Below are 19,902 nucleotides of genomic sequence, written 5' to 3'. Positions count from 1 at the left end.
ATTTTGATCAAATGGCCATTGGGGATGCTGTGATTGTCATAAGTGTGAGGATTAGTTCTCACTTTTTTCAGGGCTGCTGTAACTTCAAAAGGTCATTAGATGAATGGTTGTAAGTCAAGGACAATCTGTATCCTGGCACAAGAGGTTTGTGTTTCTGGGCCTGAGGAGTTTCCAAGCAAGAAACTTGGAGCTGCAGAAATTCATCCATCTAATCCTTCTTTGATGAATGGAACTGTAGGCCGGGGTGAAATTCAGCAGGTTCTGACAGGTTCTGGAGAACCAGTAGCGGAAATTTTGAGTAGTTCAGAGAACTGGCAAATGCCACCTCTGGCTGGCCTCAGAGTGGGGAGGGAATGGAGATTTCACAGTATCCTTCCCCTTCCACACCCACCAAGCCACGCCCACAGAATTGGTAGTAAAAAAAAAAGTGAATTTCACCACTGCTGTAGGCTCATAGACACCCTGAACTAAAGTGTCTACACAGCTTCTTCACACAAGAGATCAGGCCCTCAGTGGGTCTTTGGAACACAATCATACCTTACCTAATCTTTAGAAGGATCAGGAAAGATTAGTATAGAACACAACAACAGAGTTGGAAGGAGCTTGGAGGTCTTATGGTTCAATCCCTTGCTCAAGCAGGAGACCCTAGATCATGTCAGACAAATGGCTGTCTATTAGCCAATGTTGATATTTGGATCTCCATTCTTCCTTATATTTTCCCATTAAACATAATTTTTTCCCCTTGATGACACCAAAGTAATTAATTATCACCATTGGCTGTTGTCTGGAATTTTGTACACATTAACCCCATTCAATCCCTGTGAGTGTCTCTGTGTGTATGTGTGCACGTGTATGTATTGAGACAGAGATGTATCTGTTGTGTATGCACATACACAAGTCTTTAAAATGCTTCAGAAATGACAGTTGTTTTCATTAATCACTGCAGAAATACCCAGTGCTCAACAGTGTAAGAAGAATAATCAAAGAAAGCACCTTCAAATTTCCTACAACTTTCCATCGTATCTTCTGTTTATTGCATTCATTTTGTTGTGCCCTTGGCACAGTTTCACTCAGATTTCCATTTTACAAAGTTCTTTTATTCGGGACACATCATCGCCAGTTCTCCTCCGGTTAATACATTCTTCACTACTGCACTATGAAGTTGAATGTAAAATTGTGATTGCATATGCAGTTTACATAGGATCTATTGAAAATAAGTGGTGAGATAATTGGTGGGGAAAGACACAGCAACTCTGGAGGGCTCAATTTAGAGAATTGGGCAGAAGAACACAATGCTTGTTTGCTAATTGAGTGCAATTAACAGCTTAAATTTGCAACAGTTCTCTAATGCACGATAGTGTGTTTAGTATGTTCACTGAGACCCCAACATGTAGAGGACAGATATTTCTGCATGCCTTTTTTTGTACTGCACCCTTAACATGAGAAAGGATGGAATTACAAATTCAGCTTTTGTCAGGAACCTAAAACATCAAGAAGGGGTTTACAAAATAATAATTTTGCTTCTATTATCTTGAAGCATAACACACATTTTTCATGTGGGAAGGCAGGAGTGTCTGCTCAACTTTCCGGCCCAATATTCAGTGCCATAAATCTCCCAGATGTCTCCATTAGCAGTCTTTCTTGCTGCGAAAAAGACAACTCCAACTATTGAAAATGAGGATTAAGATGCTGAAGTGGCTGTCTAGCACATCTGGAGCATATTAAGACAGATATACTGACAAGGAAAGCCTGCTTCCAATCTGTAGCAAGCAAAGGCTTAACCCCTGGGCTGGGGCGGGCAATAGTGGAGGGAACAATCACAGCTTTGTGGTAGATTTACTGGACTGGGAACAGTGAATAGATCCACAATATCAAAGTGGAAAACAATCATGAACAAAAACAATCTTTCATATAAGAGAAAAATAGGCTTAAGTTCCAGTGCAGCAGGGATCTGAACAGGGGATCTAAACCATCTCAAAACTCCTGGTGATCTGTCTTCACTTAAGATGATTTCGTACATTACAGAAAAGAAATCTGAAGCTTTGTGTCAATTAACAATGACACAAGAAATTCTAAGTATTCAAAGAATTGGTACATGTAGTTTAAATTGCATTTTCCACTCCCAGATAATCATTCTTCAAGAGAGGTTTCTTGCACCAAAACAGCCTTGTTGTTTTCCATTTCTAATTCTCTTCTGTTTCCTCCTCATTTTATCTGTCCTCTACAGTATCATCATATCACAGAAAGTCTATTTAAGACTTAATATATTTTGGGAGTTACCCTCCTCAGAATTTCACATGAATAACATGAACAAATTAATATCAGTCTAGCAGTCATTTGATATTGATCAAGGTCATCTTGTCCTTCTTTTGTATTAGAAACTGCCCATTCAAATGTTGAGCCCCTGCTGATGAAAAGTGCAGCCATTTACACAGAAGGCACTCAACTATCAAGGAAGCAAGGCTTGTTTGATACACATGAACCTGTGAATGTGAGAACCTACGTTTCAATTTTCTGGAGGTGCTTTTTCAAGCAGCATCTGAACTTTCTGGTTTTTCTTTGAAGACATTTGGCTTCTCATCCAAGAAACTTCTTAAGCTCAAAGCTGAAGTTGCCTCTTGAAAAAGCACCTTTGGAACAACAATGTCCTGGATGACCAAGAATCTCCATAGACTTCCTCCAAGGTACTTTCATGAAGCAACCTGTTCTGACCTAGGCTTCCCGAGACAGTAAAAAGCACATGCTTAGTGCTAAAACCCTTCTTTTATTTCAAAGGCTGGGAATTATGTTCATTCACAGCCCGTAATGAATCACAAATAGTTTGTAAAGAGTCCGAAAGAAGTCTGCCAAAGTCTTTCAGGATAAGGCTGATAAGCACGCAACTTTATCTCCCTTGAAATGCTGCCAAAGACCTAATTGGCAATTAGCTTTGCAAGGCTAATACACATGGAACACAGAGTCAAAAAGGAGCTTCAAACTTTAAACTGACCAGAACAAACAAAGTTTCTTCTTGCAAAGCCTCACATGCCTTTGCTTCTCCTTTATGTCTTATGGGAGGGGCCAATCATCTCCAAGCTTTACTCCCAAGTTGTCCCTTTTGTCTCAACTGTTCTTGCCTTCTGGCATCTCCGCACATTCGCCCACTGGGAACAGGCTCCCACTGTTCCTCTGCCTCACTGATGTCTAACTCTGGAGGCAGCACATAATTCCCAAATGGCCCTGGCCCCCACTCTGCCTCTGATGCAGAGCCCTCATCCGAGCCTTCCCCAGACTCCAGGACTGGCCCATATTCCTCCCCAACCTCCTCACTGTCTGACTCTGCTGCCAGTTCTGCAGGCCACCTTCATAGATGTCAGCATCTCAATGTTTTTGCTTGCGTTAAGGTTGGAATGGATGAATCTTCTCTCATCTCAATTTTTTCTGAAACCAGTTCCTCATCAAAGTGCCATCTGCATTGGGGGGGGGTTTTCCCCTTAAGGTATACAGGTAGTCCTTGATTTACAATGGCTCATTTAGTGACTGTTTGAAATTATAGCAGCACTGAAAAAAGTGATTTATGACCATTGCAGCATCCCCATGGTTACGTGATTTACATTCAGATGTTTGACAACAATATTTATGACAGTTGCAGTGTCTCAAGGTTGGGTGGTCATCTTCTGTGACCTTCTGACAAGAAAAGTCAATGGGGAAACCATACTCACAATGGTGTTACTAATTTAATAACTGCAGTGATTCACTTAACAAATGTTGCAAGAAAAGTCATAAGTTAAGCAAAAATCACTTAAACAAAATTTTCCCTTAACAACATAACATTTGGGCTGAATTGTGGTTGTAAGTTGAGGACTACCTGTATATTTTGATGAACAGTTCAGTGAATCATATGCAAAGTGCATACACAATTTTCACTCATAAATGTATTTTTGTTTACATCTTTTGAGTGTGTGTGTCTTTGTGGGGCAGAGACACCTTTGAATCAGGCTTGACTGCTGGAAACTTCCTGGACAAGACCCTTTGCCTTTGCCTTCTTCTTTAGGCTGAGAGAGATTGACAGGCCCAAGGTCACTCAGCTGGTTTTGTGCCTAATGCAGAACTAGACTCATGGTCTCCCAGTTTCTAGCTTAGTGCCTTAAACACTACACCAATATGGCTTTCAATCCTAAAAATTACATTGCAAAGGAAGAACATCCAAAGACTAATGTGTTTTGCTCTGAAGGAAATGGAGAAATTAGGTGACATCTCATTAAAATGCAAAGTGAATGAGTTTCTCTCTCTTAATAAGGTTGCCTCTAATGTTGTAGTAACCATCATTCTTCAGCTGCTTTTAGAAAATGACACAGTAGAGCCTGCCCCCTTGAGGGCAAGCAAGAAAATGCATCTGACTCCTTACTGCTTAGAAGGGCGGGGGGGGGGGGAGGCGTTGTTTCCAAAGCGATCCTTACTGTCTAATATTCTGCCTCATTCATGTTATCTTGCATGTGCAGTGATGATTAACTCTATTGCATTTTCCCAGGAGTTCATCCAACTTTTTAATGCCTAAAGCCATTAAGGTGGGGCAGTTGGGAAAGTTGCACGGTGATTACATTAGAATTGGTTTTCACGGAAGCAGAGAGATGTTTTGTGAAGAGAGAGAGAGAGAGAGAGAGAGAAGTATCTCATAGAAATATGATATGCACTCTTGGATACATATTCTTATATTTAGACTGCTCTAAATATAATTTGACAGATGTGAAGCCTGAAAAGATTGCACATGATGTATATTAAAAGGCTAATATGATTCAAAAGTTGTAATCCTGCATACCTGTTAAGAAGAAAGCTCCATTAGAGTTTCTCCTAAGTAAGGATATAAAGCTCCAACTAACATTAAAATCAGTCCATCAACAGGACTACTGAAGTTTCACCCAATCCTCTTTATTTATGTATGTATTTGTGCATATTTTGTCTACCTTTCTGCTGGGGGTCTTCTTTAGCTGTTTTGTGCAATTGTAACCATTAATTCAATGGGGACGTGATGGCTCAGTGGCTAAGATGCTGAGCTTGTCAATCAGGAAGGTTGGCAGTTTGGCAGTTCGAATCCCTAGCACCGCTTAATGGAGTGAGCTCCTGTTACTTGCCCCATCTTCTGCCAACCTAGCAGTTCAAACGCATGTAAAAGTGCAATTGAAAAAATAGGGACCACCTTTGGTGGGAAGGTAACAGCATTCCATGCGCCCTCGGCATTTAGTCATGCAGGCCACATGACCACGGAGAATGTCTTTGAACAGCACTGGCTCTTCATCTTTGAAACAGAGAGGAGCAACATCCCCTAGAGTCGAGAACGACTAGCACATATATGCGAGGGGAACCTTTACCTTTTAACTATCAATTAAAAAAAAAAACATAGCCAGAGGGTGTGATATCTGTAGATAATGGGAACTGTAGTCCAACACAGTCATAAATACCAGGATGGTGAAGCTGAGCTGCTTTTCCAGCCTGGGTTAATCTCTTGTGGATGAAGGTACTGTTCTAAACTAATGTCAGCCATAGTTTAATATCAACATTGTCCCAATGAGTTACTGCCAAGCTCATTCACAAAGAATTCCGCAAAGGCCATACTTTAATAATCGAAGCACTGAAGCTTACAATTATGAGCGCTTCTGATTAATTGGAGCTTACAGCTCTGACATTAAATCAAAATGAATTCTGGCTCAGATGTACATGGAAGCAGAGAACTGGTAATCCTAAATTGGGGCCATCTATATGATTATAACGATAACTTTTTCCACAGTTGACAAAGGCATCGGATTTTGCACCCTTACAGAACAACATACCCGGCTACTGTTATGTTACTAAGATTGTAAAACTCAGTTGCATATACTTGACATTGTCAGACCAGCTTTAATATTGTTTTAGTAAAGGGCTTCCCAAATATTTTATATGGTACCACATTTGACCTTTTAAAAAATATACGGCCACTAAAAAAATGGCTGACCTGCGGAAAAGCTTTGTCCACTTCCAAAATGGCTGCCACTGAGTGCCATTATTTACAAATCATGAGTTTATCTGTGGAGCAACTAATGAGGCAGCTTTCTGCCTCTTTCCATTGCAACCCAGGATTCTCATGTTCAACTCACAAATTATTTCTGCTTTTTTTTCTGGATATGTAACATACTTCTAACCAAAAATATTGAGTTAAAGCCATTTGCCATCTTCATTTTCTACGAATGTCTATCATTCCGTCTATGTCTGCTGTAATTTCTTCTAAGGTTAGATAGATTAGATCAGGGCTGTTAAACTCCCGGGCCATGGGCTGAATGCATCACATTGCACGTGATGACATGAGTTTGACACCACTGATTAGGTAAGTAAGTAGATGATTGATAGATTTTAAAATTTCAATGTTACCACCCCCATCACCAATGACAAATGTCATGTTCTTGTGTTGAACTTATCTCCTCTCTAAATCAGAGATCTGTAATCTACTAACAGTGTTAGTAGCAAAGTATTTTAGATAAAAGAGGGGGGACTTATTGTGTTCTCTCATTTATTCACAGAGCCATTTGATTAGGCATACTGTAGCTAGTCAATGTAATGTATTAATATTTAGCCTAGGATGTAGGCTGCATCAAGAAAACTCTATGCTTATTTATAGAACAGTGGTCCAATATCAGCTTGCATTCCAGCTGTCCATCTTCAATGTCACTTGGACAAGCAAACTGCTGGTTTGTCAAGCCACAATTTGAACATCTGCAGTCATTTGTTCTTTCATCATAGAATTTGCCAGCCCACTCCAAAAAAAGCATCCATAGGACAAATGATCTTGGGTTTACCAACACAGCACATAATTGCATATATTAGATTCCAAGCATGATGTTTTACATCTATAGACTACTGCAAATAATAGAGGTAAGATTTTTATACCAGGATTTCAGAGAACAATCTATAACCATTGTTTCTATTGGTCTTGTGCTCAATGTATGGCAATTATAGTATCTGTCACAAAGCCTGGAAAATTGTCTGAGCCATTCAACATGTTTGACTATGTGATTGCATCAAGAATCTCCTTGTCTAAAGATCATTCATTGATCAAACTGACAATTACTGTAGCAAAATAAAGCTTTGTCCCATTATAGATGTTACACAGCCCTATGATGTTGATAAAAAATTATCAGTTTTATCTTGAAGGACTGCTATATAACAAATTGAAGGTAGATTATCTATCTGGGCATGCTTATACCAGTGGTGGGATTCAATTTTTTTTACTACTGGTTCTGTGGGTGTGGCTTGGTGGGCGTGGCGTGGCTTGGTGGGTGTGGCAGGGGAAGGATACTGCAAAATCCCCATTTCCTGCTGATCAGCTGGGACTCGGGAGGCAGAGAATAGGTAGGGCATGGGGCCAGTCAGAGGTGATATTTACTTGTTCTCTGAAGTACTCAAAATTTCCGCTCATGGTTCTCCAGAACTGGTCAGAATCTGCTGAATACCATCTCTGGCTTATACCAACATATATTAATAGCATTTGGTCTAGTCATTATCCTTTATCACAAAGAAAAAATACTGCTTGATCTTGCATTTTAAGGGAGAATCTTTATTTGAAATAGTCATAACCTGGTATGGCCCATTTCCCCACCTTCTTTGATGTTTCCACTATATTGAATTTTAGACTGTAAACTCTTTGGAGCAAAAAACTGTTTCTTCAAATTCAAGAAAGAACCATAAGCATTTATTGCATAAAGAAAAAATGCCAGTTCTTGTTTCTCTGTGTTTCTTACTTGTTTTCTAGAAACATGCATAGCTTATTGCTCACAAAACCATGGCATTTTTCCATTACTATGTGATACAGAAAGCTTTTTCATTTAGCAGCTATACCTTACCTGACAACAGAATAACATCCTTCAGTGGGCAGCATCGAAACTTAGGAAGTCAAGATCAACTCAATTGGAATATTCAATTGTGTTCATTCTGCCTTCTTCACCATTCAAAGTCTGAGCATTCTGTTTTAAGTGTCTAAGATTCTCAATCATCCAGGTCTTCATTGACACAAAGGTGCTTTTCAAAAGGCAACTAGACTTTCTTGGGGGTTTTTTCTTAAAAACATTTCGCTTCTCATTCAAGAAGCTTCTTCAGTTTTTGGATGAGAAACGAAACATTTTCAATGGAGTAAATCAAGAAAGTCCCATTGCTTTTTGAAAAGCCCCTTTGGGGCATTCTGTTTTAAGGGAGAGCTGGCCTGACCTCTGTAGTGCTTTTTGTCTTGGTTAAAGGTTTCTAGCAGCACACCATTTCTACTGATTAATTAGTTAGTTCTCACCAAAGCATGCACCCCCCACACATATACACACATACCCACATACCAGTGGTGAAATTAAATTTTTATTTACTACCGGTTCTGTGACCATGGCTTTTTGGGCGTGGCAGGGCAAAATCTCCATTCCCACCCCACTCCAGGGCAAGGTTACTGCAAAATCCCAATTCCAATCCCACTCTGGGGCCAGACAGAGATGGTATTTGCCGGTTCTGCGAACTACTCAAAATTTCCATTAATGATTCCCCAGAACCTGTCAGAACCTGCTGAATTTCACCCCTGCCACATACCCATCCTTTTTAAAAAAATGTAAACAGCCTTCTAACAGCTGAAGGTACAGAAGGTTCAGACCTTCTCAAATGGTGAACAATCATCACCTTGGACAAATATTTATGCATTGTTCATTGCAATATGAAATAATTTTTTTGTGGTTTCTGTCATTCACAAGATTCATGTGATATGCTCATGAAGGCATGCAGAACATAAAAACTGCATGCATAAGCATCTCATAAGCACCGGGCAAACGGTGGCATTTTCATCGTGATGCCATGATACAGACATGCCTTATGCATTTATATCAGATGTCATGATGGAAGTATTAGGTTGTATTCTTTGCACAATGAGGTCATGATGCACATCTTTAAACATATCTGTTGTTACAGCCTCAAACCCTCACGGCTTCAATCTCAAACTGTCTACCATGAACCTCACCCCATTCTTAAGAGGCCTGTAAAGGGGGGCGTGCATAAGCTCACCAGTGTGCCTACTGTCCCTGTCCTACTGTCCCCATTTATCTGTATTTACTTGCTTTGTTCATGTTTATGTTCATACCTATACTTGTTACCTTATACATGTTTGACAAACAAACAAACACATAAATCTTATTTTGATATCATCATGTCTTGTTAAAGATGCTGCTGGCTAAAACAAGGAGACAGTTTGGGATCTTAGAAACACGTCCAATGAGCTAAACATGTTTGGGATTGCAGCCCTGAGTAAAATACGAGAAATATATCAAGGTTTCACATTAGGTTCACATGCTTATTCATTGTAACTGCCACTTCAGCCTGCTTAATCTTGGAACAGTACACCATTTCCAAGAATCAGATCAAACTTAGCAAAATAACATTTTATCCAGAAGTCTTATCAGAAAGGTTGAGTTAATGATGAAAATTCCTTTCTTTTTTATTTTCCAGGCAAATCTTCTGAACTGTGATTCAAGAGATCGCCAATGTCCTTGTCATGCTTTATAAAATACACCTAGACTGATTCTCTTGTTTGATGCTTTCAAAGAGCGAATCTTTGAAATTCATTCAGGTCATTCAGATTTTTGCTGCTCCTTTCTGATAGCTCTAGCATTACCAAATAAGTTATGGACCTAGGGTACATTTTGATGCCAGAAAGAAATCTACAGTATATTACTGGAATCTGAAAGCCCACAGGGTGGGCAACCTCACCAATAACTGGTTTACTTAAAGCCTATTATCATGAATTGTGTAACCCCTGACAAGAAAAAGAGTACGTGCTGGAAGGGGTCTATTCACTAAAATAGAATGTGTTGCTTTTTACCATCTTTAACACAGCCACAGGCATTGGAGTTAAACATAGAGCAGTGCCTCTTCTGCTCTGCCTCACGGAATGCACTTCTGAGGAGTCCAAAGATGCCTCCTTGGGTATCAATTTTCTTAGACAATCTCCTCCCAATGCTGGATATTCTTAGCAATTGCTGTAATTGACTTAGGACTCTCCAAGTCTCCTCTAAGAGATCTAGAGAATTCAGGACAGCTGGAGATGTACATGCAAAGGAAAGGCTGAAGCTCACTGGCCCCATAAAGCAAGTCTTACTCAAAGGCCATATATGGGCAGCCTCCAGATATTGGGGACAAGAAGCCAGAGCAGGAGGCAACCTTGAAGGTTGGGCAGGGATAATTAATCCTGCCTGTAAGGAGCTATTTTCTAGTCCACGAGCTCATAGCTCCAGCCACAAAAATGGTGAAACTGCTTCACACAACGCCAGCCTGCACTCACCCTTCCTTGCAATTTGTGTTTGCTCTAATTGCATGCAGTTTTGATTTATGCAAAATGCAGAAGTTCAATTATTGACTGAAACTAATGGCAGAGAATATTTGTCACACATGCTGAGACAACCCCCTTGGTTATCATATTTGTTGTAGGCACTATTTAAATCTGCACTTTTGCCAGTCCATTTATTCTCCACCCAAGGTGACTTTTGGGGAAGGAGAATTATTGGAAATTTAGGGGAGGGCGCATTTGCCGAGAAAGGTCTTTTTCAGAGGGAGAGGAAGGTTGGTAACCAAACAATACCAAAACCTCTTTCTATTTCTATGGGACATTTTGTCCTGAGTTAGTCAGGAATGCCACTCCAGTTTTAGAGAACAATCTGGCCCAAAATGTTAAGCAGCAACAATTTATTTATTTATGTCCAGCCTTTATTGTTTTTACAAATAACTCAAGGTGATGAATGTATCCAACACACCTTCTTTCAGAGGTGGTATTCAGCAGGTTCTGGCCAGTTCTGGAGAACTGAAAGTGGAAATTTTGAGTAGTTTGGAGAACTACTATACCACCTCTGACTGGCCCTGCCCCCATCTATTGTCTGCCTCCTGAGTCCCAGCTGATCGAGAGAGAATGGGGATTTTGCAGTAACCTTTCCCTGGAAGGGAATGGGGATTTTACAGTGTCCTTCCCCTGCCACACTTATCAACCAATCCACACCACGCCCACCAAGCCACGCCCACAGAACCAGTAGTAAAAAAAATTGAATCCCACCATTGCCTTCTTCCTCTTATTTTCTCCACAGCAACCCTTTGAGGTGGAATGGCTGAGAGACAATGATTGGCCCAAGGCCACCCAGCTGGCTAAGGCAGGACTCAAATTCATTTTCTCTCTTTCTAGCCTAGTGCCTAAACCACTGACTCTGTTTTGTTTCAAAACAAAACAAAAGTCTTCAGATGAACATGCACCAATCCTCCAGATCAAAATGCCTTAGCTCCACATTGTAATAATTTCAAAAGGTCAAAATATTGAAGTATTTTTGCTCATTTTTCTTTTCATGTTTTTGATGTAGGTTCCTCTGCTTCTTCTAGAAATGAAGCAGCTGGTGGCTGTGCTCAACCTTATACTTTTACCATGAAGCATTTGAATACTAGTTTGAGATTTTTGTGGAGGTCAATGAACTCATTCTTTAAAGCGACCAAGCAGTTATCTCCAGTTGCTGTTATAACCATAGCAAAGACACATCCTGGTAATCTTTTGTATGTGTGTATATTTTGTGCCATCACCAAGAAAACATTATGAGCCCAAGTTTAAATCATCCTTAGTTATAATGAAATTCCCTCATTCTGTCTCCATCCAAGGGCAAAATTTCTAAGGCTTTCACCAAATTCCTTGGAAGGAAAGCAAGAGGTGACTGCAGTGAGTGAGAACAGAGGAAATTGAGACAGGGATAAGGACTGGGTAACAGGTCCAGCAAATGTTATGCTACTAGATTTTTTTTTGCCAAATGTACCAAGTGGTGCAGCCAATTTTATTCTGTTATTTTGTCCTCACAACACTTGGTTTGCCTCATCCTCCCATCATGTTTTGCATAGCTTTATCTCTGCTTCTCATTAAGTAACTACAAAATACAGAGAGCTAAAATAGTCTAGAAAATGTATATTTATGCCAGCATATCTTCCTTTTACAACAGGAAGAGCTGGGTTAGGCTAAGAGTCTATGATTTTGTAACTGTATTTGCATGATAAGTTTAAACATGGTTAACTTCGTCGGGTTAAAGCTACTGTATTTATACTGCCAAAATCCCAAACATCACTAGGTGGCAACCTTAAACTAACTACATATACTAGAACACATGCACAACACAGTTAGCTCAACTATGTTGGTTATTTTATGGTTGAATGTGTTGCATAAGTATAATCAATATTTTTTTAAATGGATTGAAATAACCAGGTATCTTAGATTTCAACATCATTCATTCATTTAGGATTACCATAGGCCAAATTATCTGCAGATTATGAGAGTTCTAATCCTATATCCTATATCCTATATCTTGAAAACTATTCAACTAGAGAAAGCTGGGCATTGTTTTTTAGTTGTTGCATTTTGTTGATGTTTTATCTGCTGTATTTGTTATTTCTAACAACTAAGGAGACCATTTTCCCACCAAGGCATTATTGTGAGCTCCCCAGCAATAGTTTGGATGTTAAGAGGGGTGGGCTGGGGAATCACCCAAAGGTTTTACAGGATTTAGCATTATTTTGCCTTGGATGAACAGAAGAAATTTCCTGATCTAATAGAAATTGGTTCTAAATCTTTGAAATGATCCTGTACATTCATAGTAATAATAGCACCTAGCTTGCTCACAATATCATGCCAGATTCTCTTTGTATTGTATTAACATTACTTTAAATGTCAGCTTAACTAATATATAAATTTGAAGTTGTGACTGTTGTTGCATTTGAGATATTAGAAATAATCCCAACTAATTGAAGCTATGTAATTTACAGGAGACTGGAAATACATAGCATTATATTTATGGTATGGTATGGTATGGTATGGTATGGTATGGTATGGTATGGTATGGTATGGCATGGTATGGTGATACACATTTTGCACATATCCATCCATAAATAAACCAAAAATGCATCATTTATAAATAAACAAAGAGTGAATAAGACTGAGATACCTGTTGAAACTCACAGCCAACCAGGTCGTGGTTGTCCCAAAGGTGCTTTTTCAAAAGACAACTGAACTTTGTTTTTTCTTGAGTAAGGAAGACTGGAGTAAAAGTGAAGTATTAACAGCCTTGGGAAAACTCCCAGTATTTTCAAAACAACAGTTTTAAAAGTTAGAAAAAAGAGGAAGAGGAAGTAAGACAACTATGAGGCTGCAGCATGTGCAGCAAGTATAAAATACTGTTTTGTGAGAAGATGACCAAAATGGAAAAGGGGAAGGATAAATCCTTCAAAAGGCTATGCAGTTAGTCTGGAACCTACTGCAACATTTTGTTGTAGGTCCCACTTTGCTTGAATTTCTGACTCAGCCCTTTTTGCTGAAGAGCTAAAGTGAGTTAAAGAAAGGGAAGTCTACTTCAGATTCTTGCAATTATTTCAGACCATTGCTTGTCTACAGCAGATATAATTAGGTTAAGCCGGTATTCAAAGAAAATGCAAAGGAAATATATTAAAACACATATGTGGATGCATGTACACACACATAATATTTGATAGTGCATAAACTTGTAATGTTTACATGTTTGCTTAAGGATATGTCCCACTAAATACAGCAGAACCTCAGTTCTGATTTGACAGTCACAAGATTCTGAGCTTCTTACAGCAACTTTTATTCATATGGTATTTCCAAGCAAGACTTTTATCATGCATTGATTTTTCTTCATCTCCATTATGGAATTCTGCAGAAGGTAAAGTATCCAGACACCATCATTTTCACTATAAGCATAACCTTCCCATATTTTTATACAACATTTCTTCCATCTTTTTTCCTATGAAAGAAAAGAGATAGAAAATCCCACACGAAACTATTGACTGCAGCTGTAGGAGGCATCTGTCTGCAAGTACCCATTTTCTCATATGCACAAATCCTTCTTCATTTATATTTCAGTTTTACTAAGTACGCTCATTTTCATTCAAATATAAAGTTCGATATGCAGTTTAAATTGTCCTGTTTCAAGAAACCTGAGTTTATATTAGTTTAAAATTAAGATGAAAATAGATTTCTTAAAGGGGGTAAAAACCCCAAAAGCTGCCTTTCCTAAATAAAGTATACCAGTTTTAAACTTTTCCCCAAAAACCCAACAACAACAACTATGGAAAACGTTGCAGTTTTGTCCAAAGGGTCCACTCCTTATATTATGAAGCTAAATAACCTGTGGCTTCTACCCTAAATATCCAAAGGGATTACTAGAAATACAAAAATATGGAAGAATTGTCAGTGTTTTTTGAAAATCAAACAATCGTGTGCAAATAACCTCTTAAGTGCATGCTGCTCAGATGATCTATCTAGGCTGAAAGGATGAAGTCTACATAAGTTCCACAAATACTCAATGGCTACACTCACCGGCTGTAACCACCAGCTAATTAGTGGGAGATCTTCACCAGATAAGGATCTTCCACCAATGAAACACGTTGACCAGCATGGGGGAGACATGCACCAACATGGCTCAAGACATCATTCAACTGTTCTCTCATTGCAAGGGACCTTCTTACAGGCCTCCCCTAAGAAGCACTGCAGGCCTGCAGATGAGTCAGAGGTCTGACAAAGTCATGCCTTTGTGCTGAAGATTTGTTGAATGTGTTAGAAAATATGTGGTGACTGGTAACTGCTACTGCACAGTGTGAAAACTGTCCATTTGAGCATTATGAATTAGGACTATGCACGCTTTGAAAATGAGTCACAGAAGTGTTGCGAAGCTGCAAGTCCAGCTCATCTCTGCTATTCATTGGAACAGCCATGGTTTTCTCTTCCACTTCCTCCTCCGCCTTTTTTTATTGCTAAGCTTCTACTAACTGCTTTAAGAATCACATCACTCATTAATGCATTAAAGCAGCTGTATATTTTTTTCTTTAAAAAAAAAAACAGGCATGGCTGCTGGAATTGTCTCAGAGAGAAACTGAATACATGCAAAGTGCTGAAAAGTATTTCTGAATAAATGTGAAAGTATAAACTGTCATAATTGCTTTCTGAATTGTTTATTTGATTGACTGAATATAATTTCGGTTTCTCTTGGGAGGGGGGAGGAAATAGATCCCCAGTCTTAAGCCAGTATGATCATTTCCCAAGTATATCAATCAATATGGATAATTCTAAAACTATTATCTTCAAATCCTTCCAGAGTGCCATTTTTCAAGACAGCTAAATTTTTAAATGTTGGCTAGTTGGCAAAACTATCTCTGGAATGTGTAAAATGCTTGCTATTCATGAGTACCAAACAATTTCAATGCATCCAGAAGAAAAATCTGAAAACTAGCTCCCAAACACGATAAGCAGAATCATTTAATACCATCAATAACTTCATAAACTATTTTTAGTGGAAAGAGAAAGTATCATAAACTACGCTCTTACTCTGAAAGACTGATGTCCAAAGATTTGATTTTAAGAAAAGAAAAATGTAGGATCTGCTTGCATAGCCAATTCCATCTATTTTCTGTATTAACTTGCATACTCACAGTGCCACGTTTTTTATCTTTCTCACAAAGGCTTTGAATGACTGGCAATCAGAGAAAAGTCATTTAAAAAATACCTTAGTAAAAATACTACCCTCCCCTAACTCAACATTTATTCAGCCATGTACCTATCATTTTGAAAACATAAAAGGGAAGTTGGTAGTTAGGCAACAGCACTGACTGGAAGGGAGTCTTTGCAAATCAAGATGAAGTCCTGCAAAGATCTTGAGACGTTCTGTCAGATAACATCTAAGTATATTTGTGCTGCAAAGCAAGTTTCTTTTACTAATACCATACATTGCTTTTTAGACTGTTAAAGGGAAGAGATTAGTAATAACCTAATACCAAAAGCAAAATCTAGGGACACTTGAATCAATCCACTGTTGTTATGATTACAATCTTTATCTCAAGATTAACTGAATTATCCATTGACTACTTTGCAAGGTCTGTATTTAAAGTGTTAGCAAAATAATTGATCTGTTGTTCTACATTCATTTTTGATTCACTGATTTCATGCTAAACCTATAAATATACAGTATTCAAGCAAAGTAGGGCATGTGACTGATTCTAATCATCTATTCCAAAATGTTACTTTTCATTCATTTGTGATGAGGGGACAAACTGGAAGGTCCAGGCAATGGGTCTCCCAAGGGCACTCAAGAATCAAGGCTGTTGAAGAATGCCAACTTGGTTAAAGGACAAATTAATGTGTCACACCCATAGCTTTTCATTTGCACAGTGTTTGATGCTTCTTTGCTCATAGGACACCACTATGCCACTAAATCTCACAATTACAAAGACACTTGTAAGAGGAAATCAAATAAAATCTCTTTCTCTTAAGCCCCTGGTTTTCAACAAAGATCCTTATCTAGGGTAAATTGCAACTGGGTGGTAATCAAGATTGTAATATGGATGGAAGATGGTGAAAACATTTTTCCTATCTGATATGCCACAATTTAAGTCTTGATCATTTTCTTCTTGCCCACCCAATAGGTGCTACCTTAAATCTACCCACCCGAAATCATGAGTACATGCAAACACACGCAAACAAGAGACATATAGGTTTGCATCTGAATTTTCAGACTTGTGATGAGAAAATACAATTTCTTCTGCATTTAAATCAATTCTACTAGGGAAGACATGCACACACATACTTTAAAAAGGCCAAGACTCCAGCGGGACTGTAACATCATGAGCATCTTCACAGTCACTGCATTTTCTGAAATCCAAGGCTGACATCAGAAATTTGAAAGGCTTATGATTTGTGGTTGTATTAACTTCCACCATGCTGTAAGGTGCATAGCCACTATGTGTCTTATAACCATTAATATAAGACTCAGACTAGGCATCAGGTTTTTAAAAATAGATCTCCCACAGTCTTGCTGAAAGTGAGAGGCCAATGTGAGGAGCAGAGAGTACAGAAAATTCTATCTCCTGGCCGAAATATCCACTCTGGAGCTACAGTATCCTCTACTGCTTTCCCATCACTACATTGTAGTTTGCATAGTGTAGAGTCTAGCTCAGAGAAAAATGGTACCAGAGGGGAACGGACTGGTTCATTTCCAAGCTCCAATACAATTCTCATGACTGAGGTTTAAACTTATGGTGTCTATTCTAATTGTCTATTCCAAAATGTTACTTTTCATTCATTTGTGATGAGGGGCCAAACCCAAAACTTGTGCCTATAATACTGGAGGGTCTTCTAAGAACTGTGACATCTAATTTGTTCCTAAAAGCCAGAATTTAATATTTAAGTCCGAGGAAGAAGTACAAACTGGATTCATAGGAAACACAGATCAGCCAACCATATCTTTGCCTACCTTGTTGTACAAACCCAAACCAAGTGGTTAATGCGTACCCAGGAATTTGGTTAATTGAGTAAGATACCCATAAGAGTGTCTTGCAAGCTTGCAAAGAAGGCCAAAGTAGCAAAGAAACTGGAGCCTAGATCCCAAATTGTTTACCTGATATACCTTTGGATTTGTCATTCCCCTTTCTTCTAAAGAGCCTCATTTTATCTACTTTAAAGGAGAAAAAAAAATCAGAAGAAAAAGGTGATTAACAATTAAGCTGAACTCCCCTACCTTTGGGTCTCTCCTTCGGCACCTTCCTGTTTCCCGGTTTCACCCTCAAGGTCTCTCAAACATTCTTGCGCATCAGCCATTTTCTTTGCTGGGTTAAGGCTCTGAGTTGAGTCACTTTTCTCTCCAAACTGTTTTGTAAGAATGATAAGAGTGCAGTTGTTCTCTCCCCTCTCTTCCTGTATTGACTCTAAAGCCAGATGCACCGGAAACCATGTGGGACTGGGGGTGTGAGTTTACTTTTTAATCAGAAAGAATCATTCTTTTTTTTAAAAAAGGCTTAAAAGAAGAAAACTAATCCCTCCCCTCCCCAAAAAAATCTCAAGTACTAATGCAGGCCATAAGGGGAACAAAGCATAATTGCAGCTCACAGAGCAATCTTGGTGTTTAAGTCAAACTCACAAAAGCGGCCGCACATCTGTACTTGCAACTTTAGATATTTCACATTCTTCTTTCCAGCCTTATCTGTGTTTTGTCTGTGTAAGGATCCTGAGAGCAAATAACAGGGTTGGGAGATTGGGGCAGTTGCAACACAACTTCAAGTATCTACAAGCTGCATATTTTGAAGGGATGGAAGGAACAAGAAATCCACAGTCTAGCAAAAGAAAAGAAAAAAAAAACCTGACCAGAGGGCCCCTGTAGGATAGCAAGAGATATTGTTTGTTAATGGGGGTTGAAGGTTTAATCGGTATTAAGCAACCCTAACCACCTATAATGCATCTAACCACGTGAAACTATCCTTTTCTGCCAATGGGCCAAGGGACTTCCTTAAAAGGACAGATAATCTCAGTGTCCTGATAGGTCAATGCATGGTTAACTGTTCGGTTTTATTTTAGTGCTTTTACTTTTAGAAGAAGACACGGATGAGACGAGATGTTTCAGAAGATTAAAATGAAATGAGCATTATAAAGAGAATATGCTGACTCAAGAGAAGGAATGGAGGACTCCCATGTACTAGTCTACTGCAGACAAGCAAAATATTTTGGATTAGCCTACTTAAATATGTCATGTTCGCGAAGTGTGCACAAATCAAACCAGTACCAATTGGTACAGGAACCCACCCCTGGTCTGCTTCCTGCCTTTAAAAAAAAAACATGTTTCTCCATTTGTCATCCAGGGAAATATAATATTCTGTCTTTTTAATATTTCCTAGAATATTTCATTCTTCTAGGAGGCGAGTGAGTGCCAACTTCCCACAATCCCCTATTCCATTCTTCCCCAGCATGTACAGTAAATGCATTGCCAGATACAGGTCACGAATCACACTGAATTTCAGCTTTATGCTTGCTTTGTTCTGAAAGAATCCTATCTCTCACCTTTGACTACACAGCTAGTATGTAATCTGATAAGAAACTTCAGTCTGAATTTAACCCATGAGCAATGGTGTTAAATCTTAGAATGGGTTTTCTTCTTTTCTTTCTCCTCAACCCAGAAGGATTGTGTGCATGTGTAATGTTAATGTTCTCTGAAATGTTTGTTTGTTTCCAGGTTTTCAGCTAGGTAACATCTTCATTGCACAATGAAACAAGACGCAACCAAGCTCATAGAACAGCTAAAACTCCAAATTCATCGCATTCTTTTCATAGGACTTTATTCCAAAATTTGCTAAACTAAACTGCAGACAATAAACAAATTGTTGGTTTTGTTCTTTTTACCAGAAATACATCCTATTAATAAGTTCAGTGAGATCTACATCCCTTTGGGAAGCTGTGCATAGAATTGCTGTCTTATATTATTAAAAATTATGGCCTTAATACTTTTTATTCTCCTCATGTGAACCTGTACGTAGATTGCTTCTGTTTAATTGAAAAAAAGCCACGAAAAATGGTTTTGTACCTTAAACAAATTCTCACAGCTTTTCAAACTAGAATCCTGTTTTGCTCCATAAGTACAGGCATGTCTGTAAAATCATAATAGATTTTTCTATCTTTCAATTGTTCTTAGGAATTACCAACCTTTTTGACAAAACGTATCCCATCAATTGCATTGACATGATATTTTGATCATATGGCTATGGCTGCATTTTACATCTTGATTTTTTTGATAGAACTAATGACTGTCAGATTTAACTGTTGAAAATTGTTATTATGTACTGCATGAAAAAGCAAATTCCCTCAAAAAAAATTCTTTTTTACCATAACATTGTACAAAAATGTTTCAACCAAGGAATTACATATGCCATGTGAACTTAAGTATGATAATGCAGAGGTTACAAAGAAATCTCAGCAATATGGAGGAATCTTGGTCTATAATTAACCTGGAATAAAGAAATGTAATTTTGATTTTAAAAAGGAGCAGTGATTACTAGCATTCTCAGAATGCCTTGACTTTCCAAATA

At 38.6% G+C, this 19,902-nt stretch overlaps 1 protein-coding gene across 2 annotated transcripts in view; it reads right to left on the bottom strand.

Annotated features, from left to right (window-relative positions):
- LSP1 (lymphocyte specific protein 1) overlaps positions 1-17,772 on the bottom strand; it is a 108,760-nt gene extending 90,988 nt beyond the window's left edge. Inside the window, exon 1 of one of the 2 annotated variants that reach the window (XM_032228135.1) lies at positions 17,568-17,772. In XM_032228135.1, the coding sequence (XP_032084026.1) occupies positions 17,568-17,647 (80 nt within the window). In that variant the 5' untranslated portion in view covers positions 17,648-17,772. The remainder of the gene's footprint in view (positions 1-17,567) is intronic. The other variant, XM_032228127.1, reaches the window with a different exon arrangement.
- Between the last annotated feature and the right edge of the window lie 2,130 nt (positions 17,773-19,902).

This window comes from Thamnophis elegans, chromosome 1 (assembly GCF_009769535.1).
Source record: "Thamnophis elegans isolate rThaEle1 chromosome 1, rThaEle1.pri, whole genome shotgun sequence".
Lineage (NCBI taxonomy): Eukaryota > Metazoa > Chordata > Lepidosauria > Squamata > Colubridae > Thamnophis > Thamnophis elegans.
The sequence above is the reverse complement of the archived record's forward strand: the minus strand, read 5'-3'. Positions and strand labels throughout refer to the sequence as shown.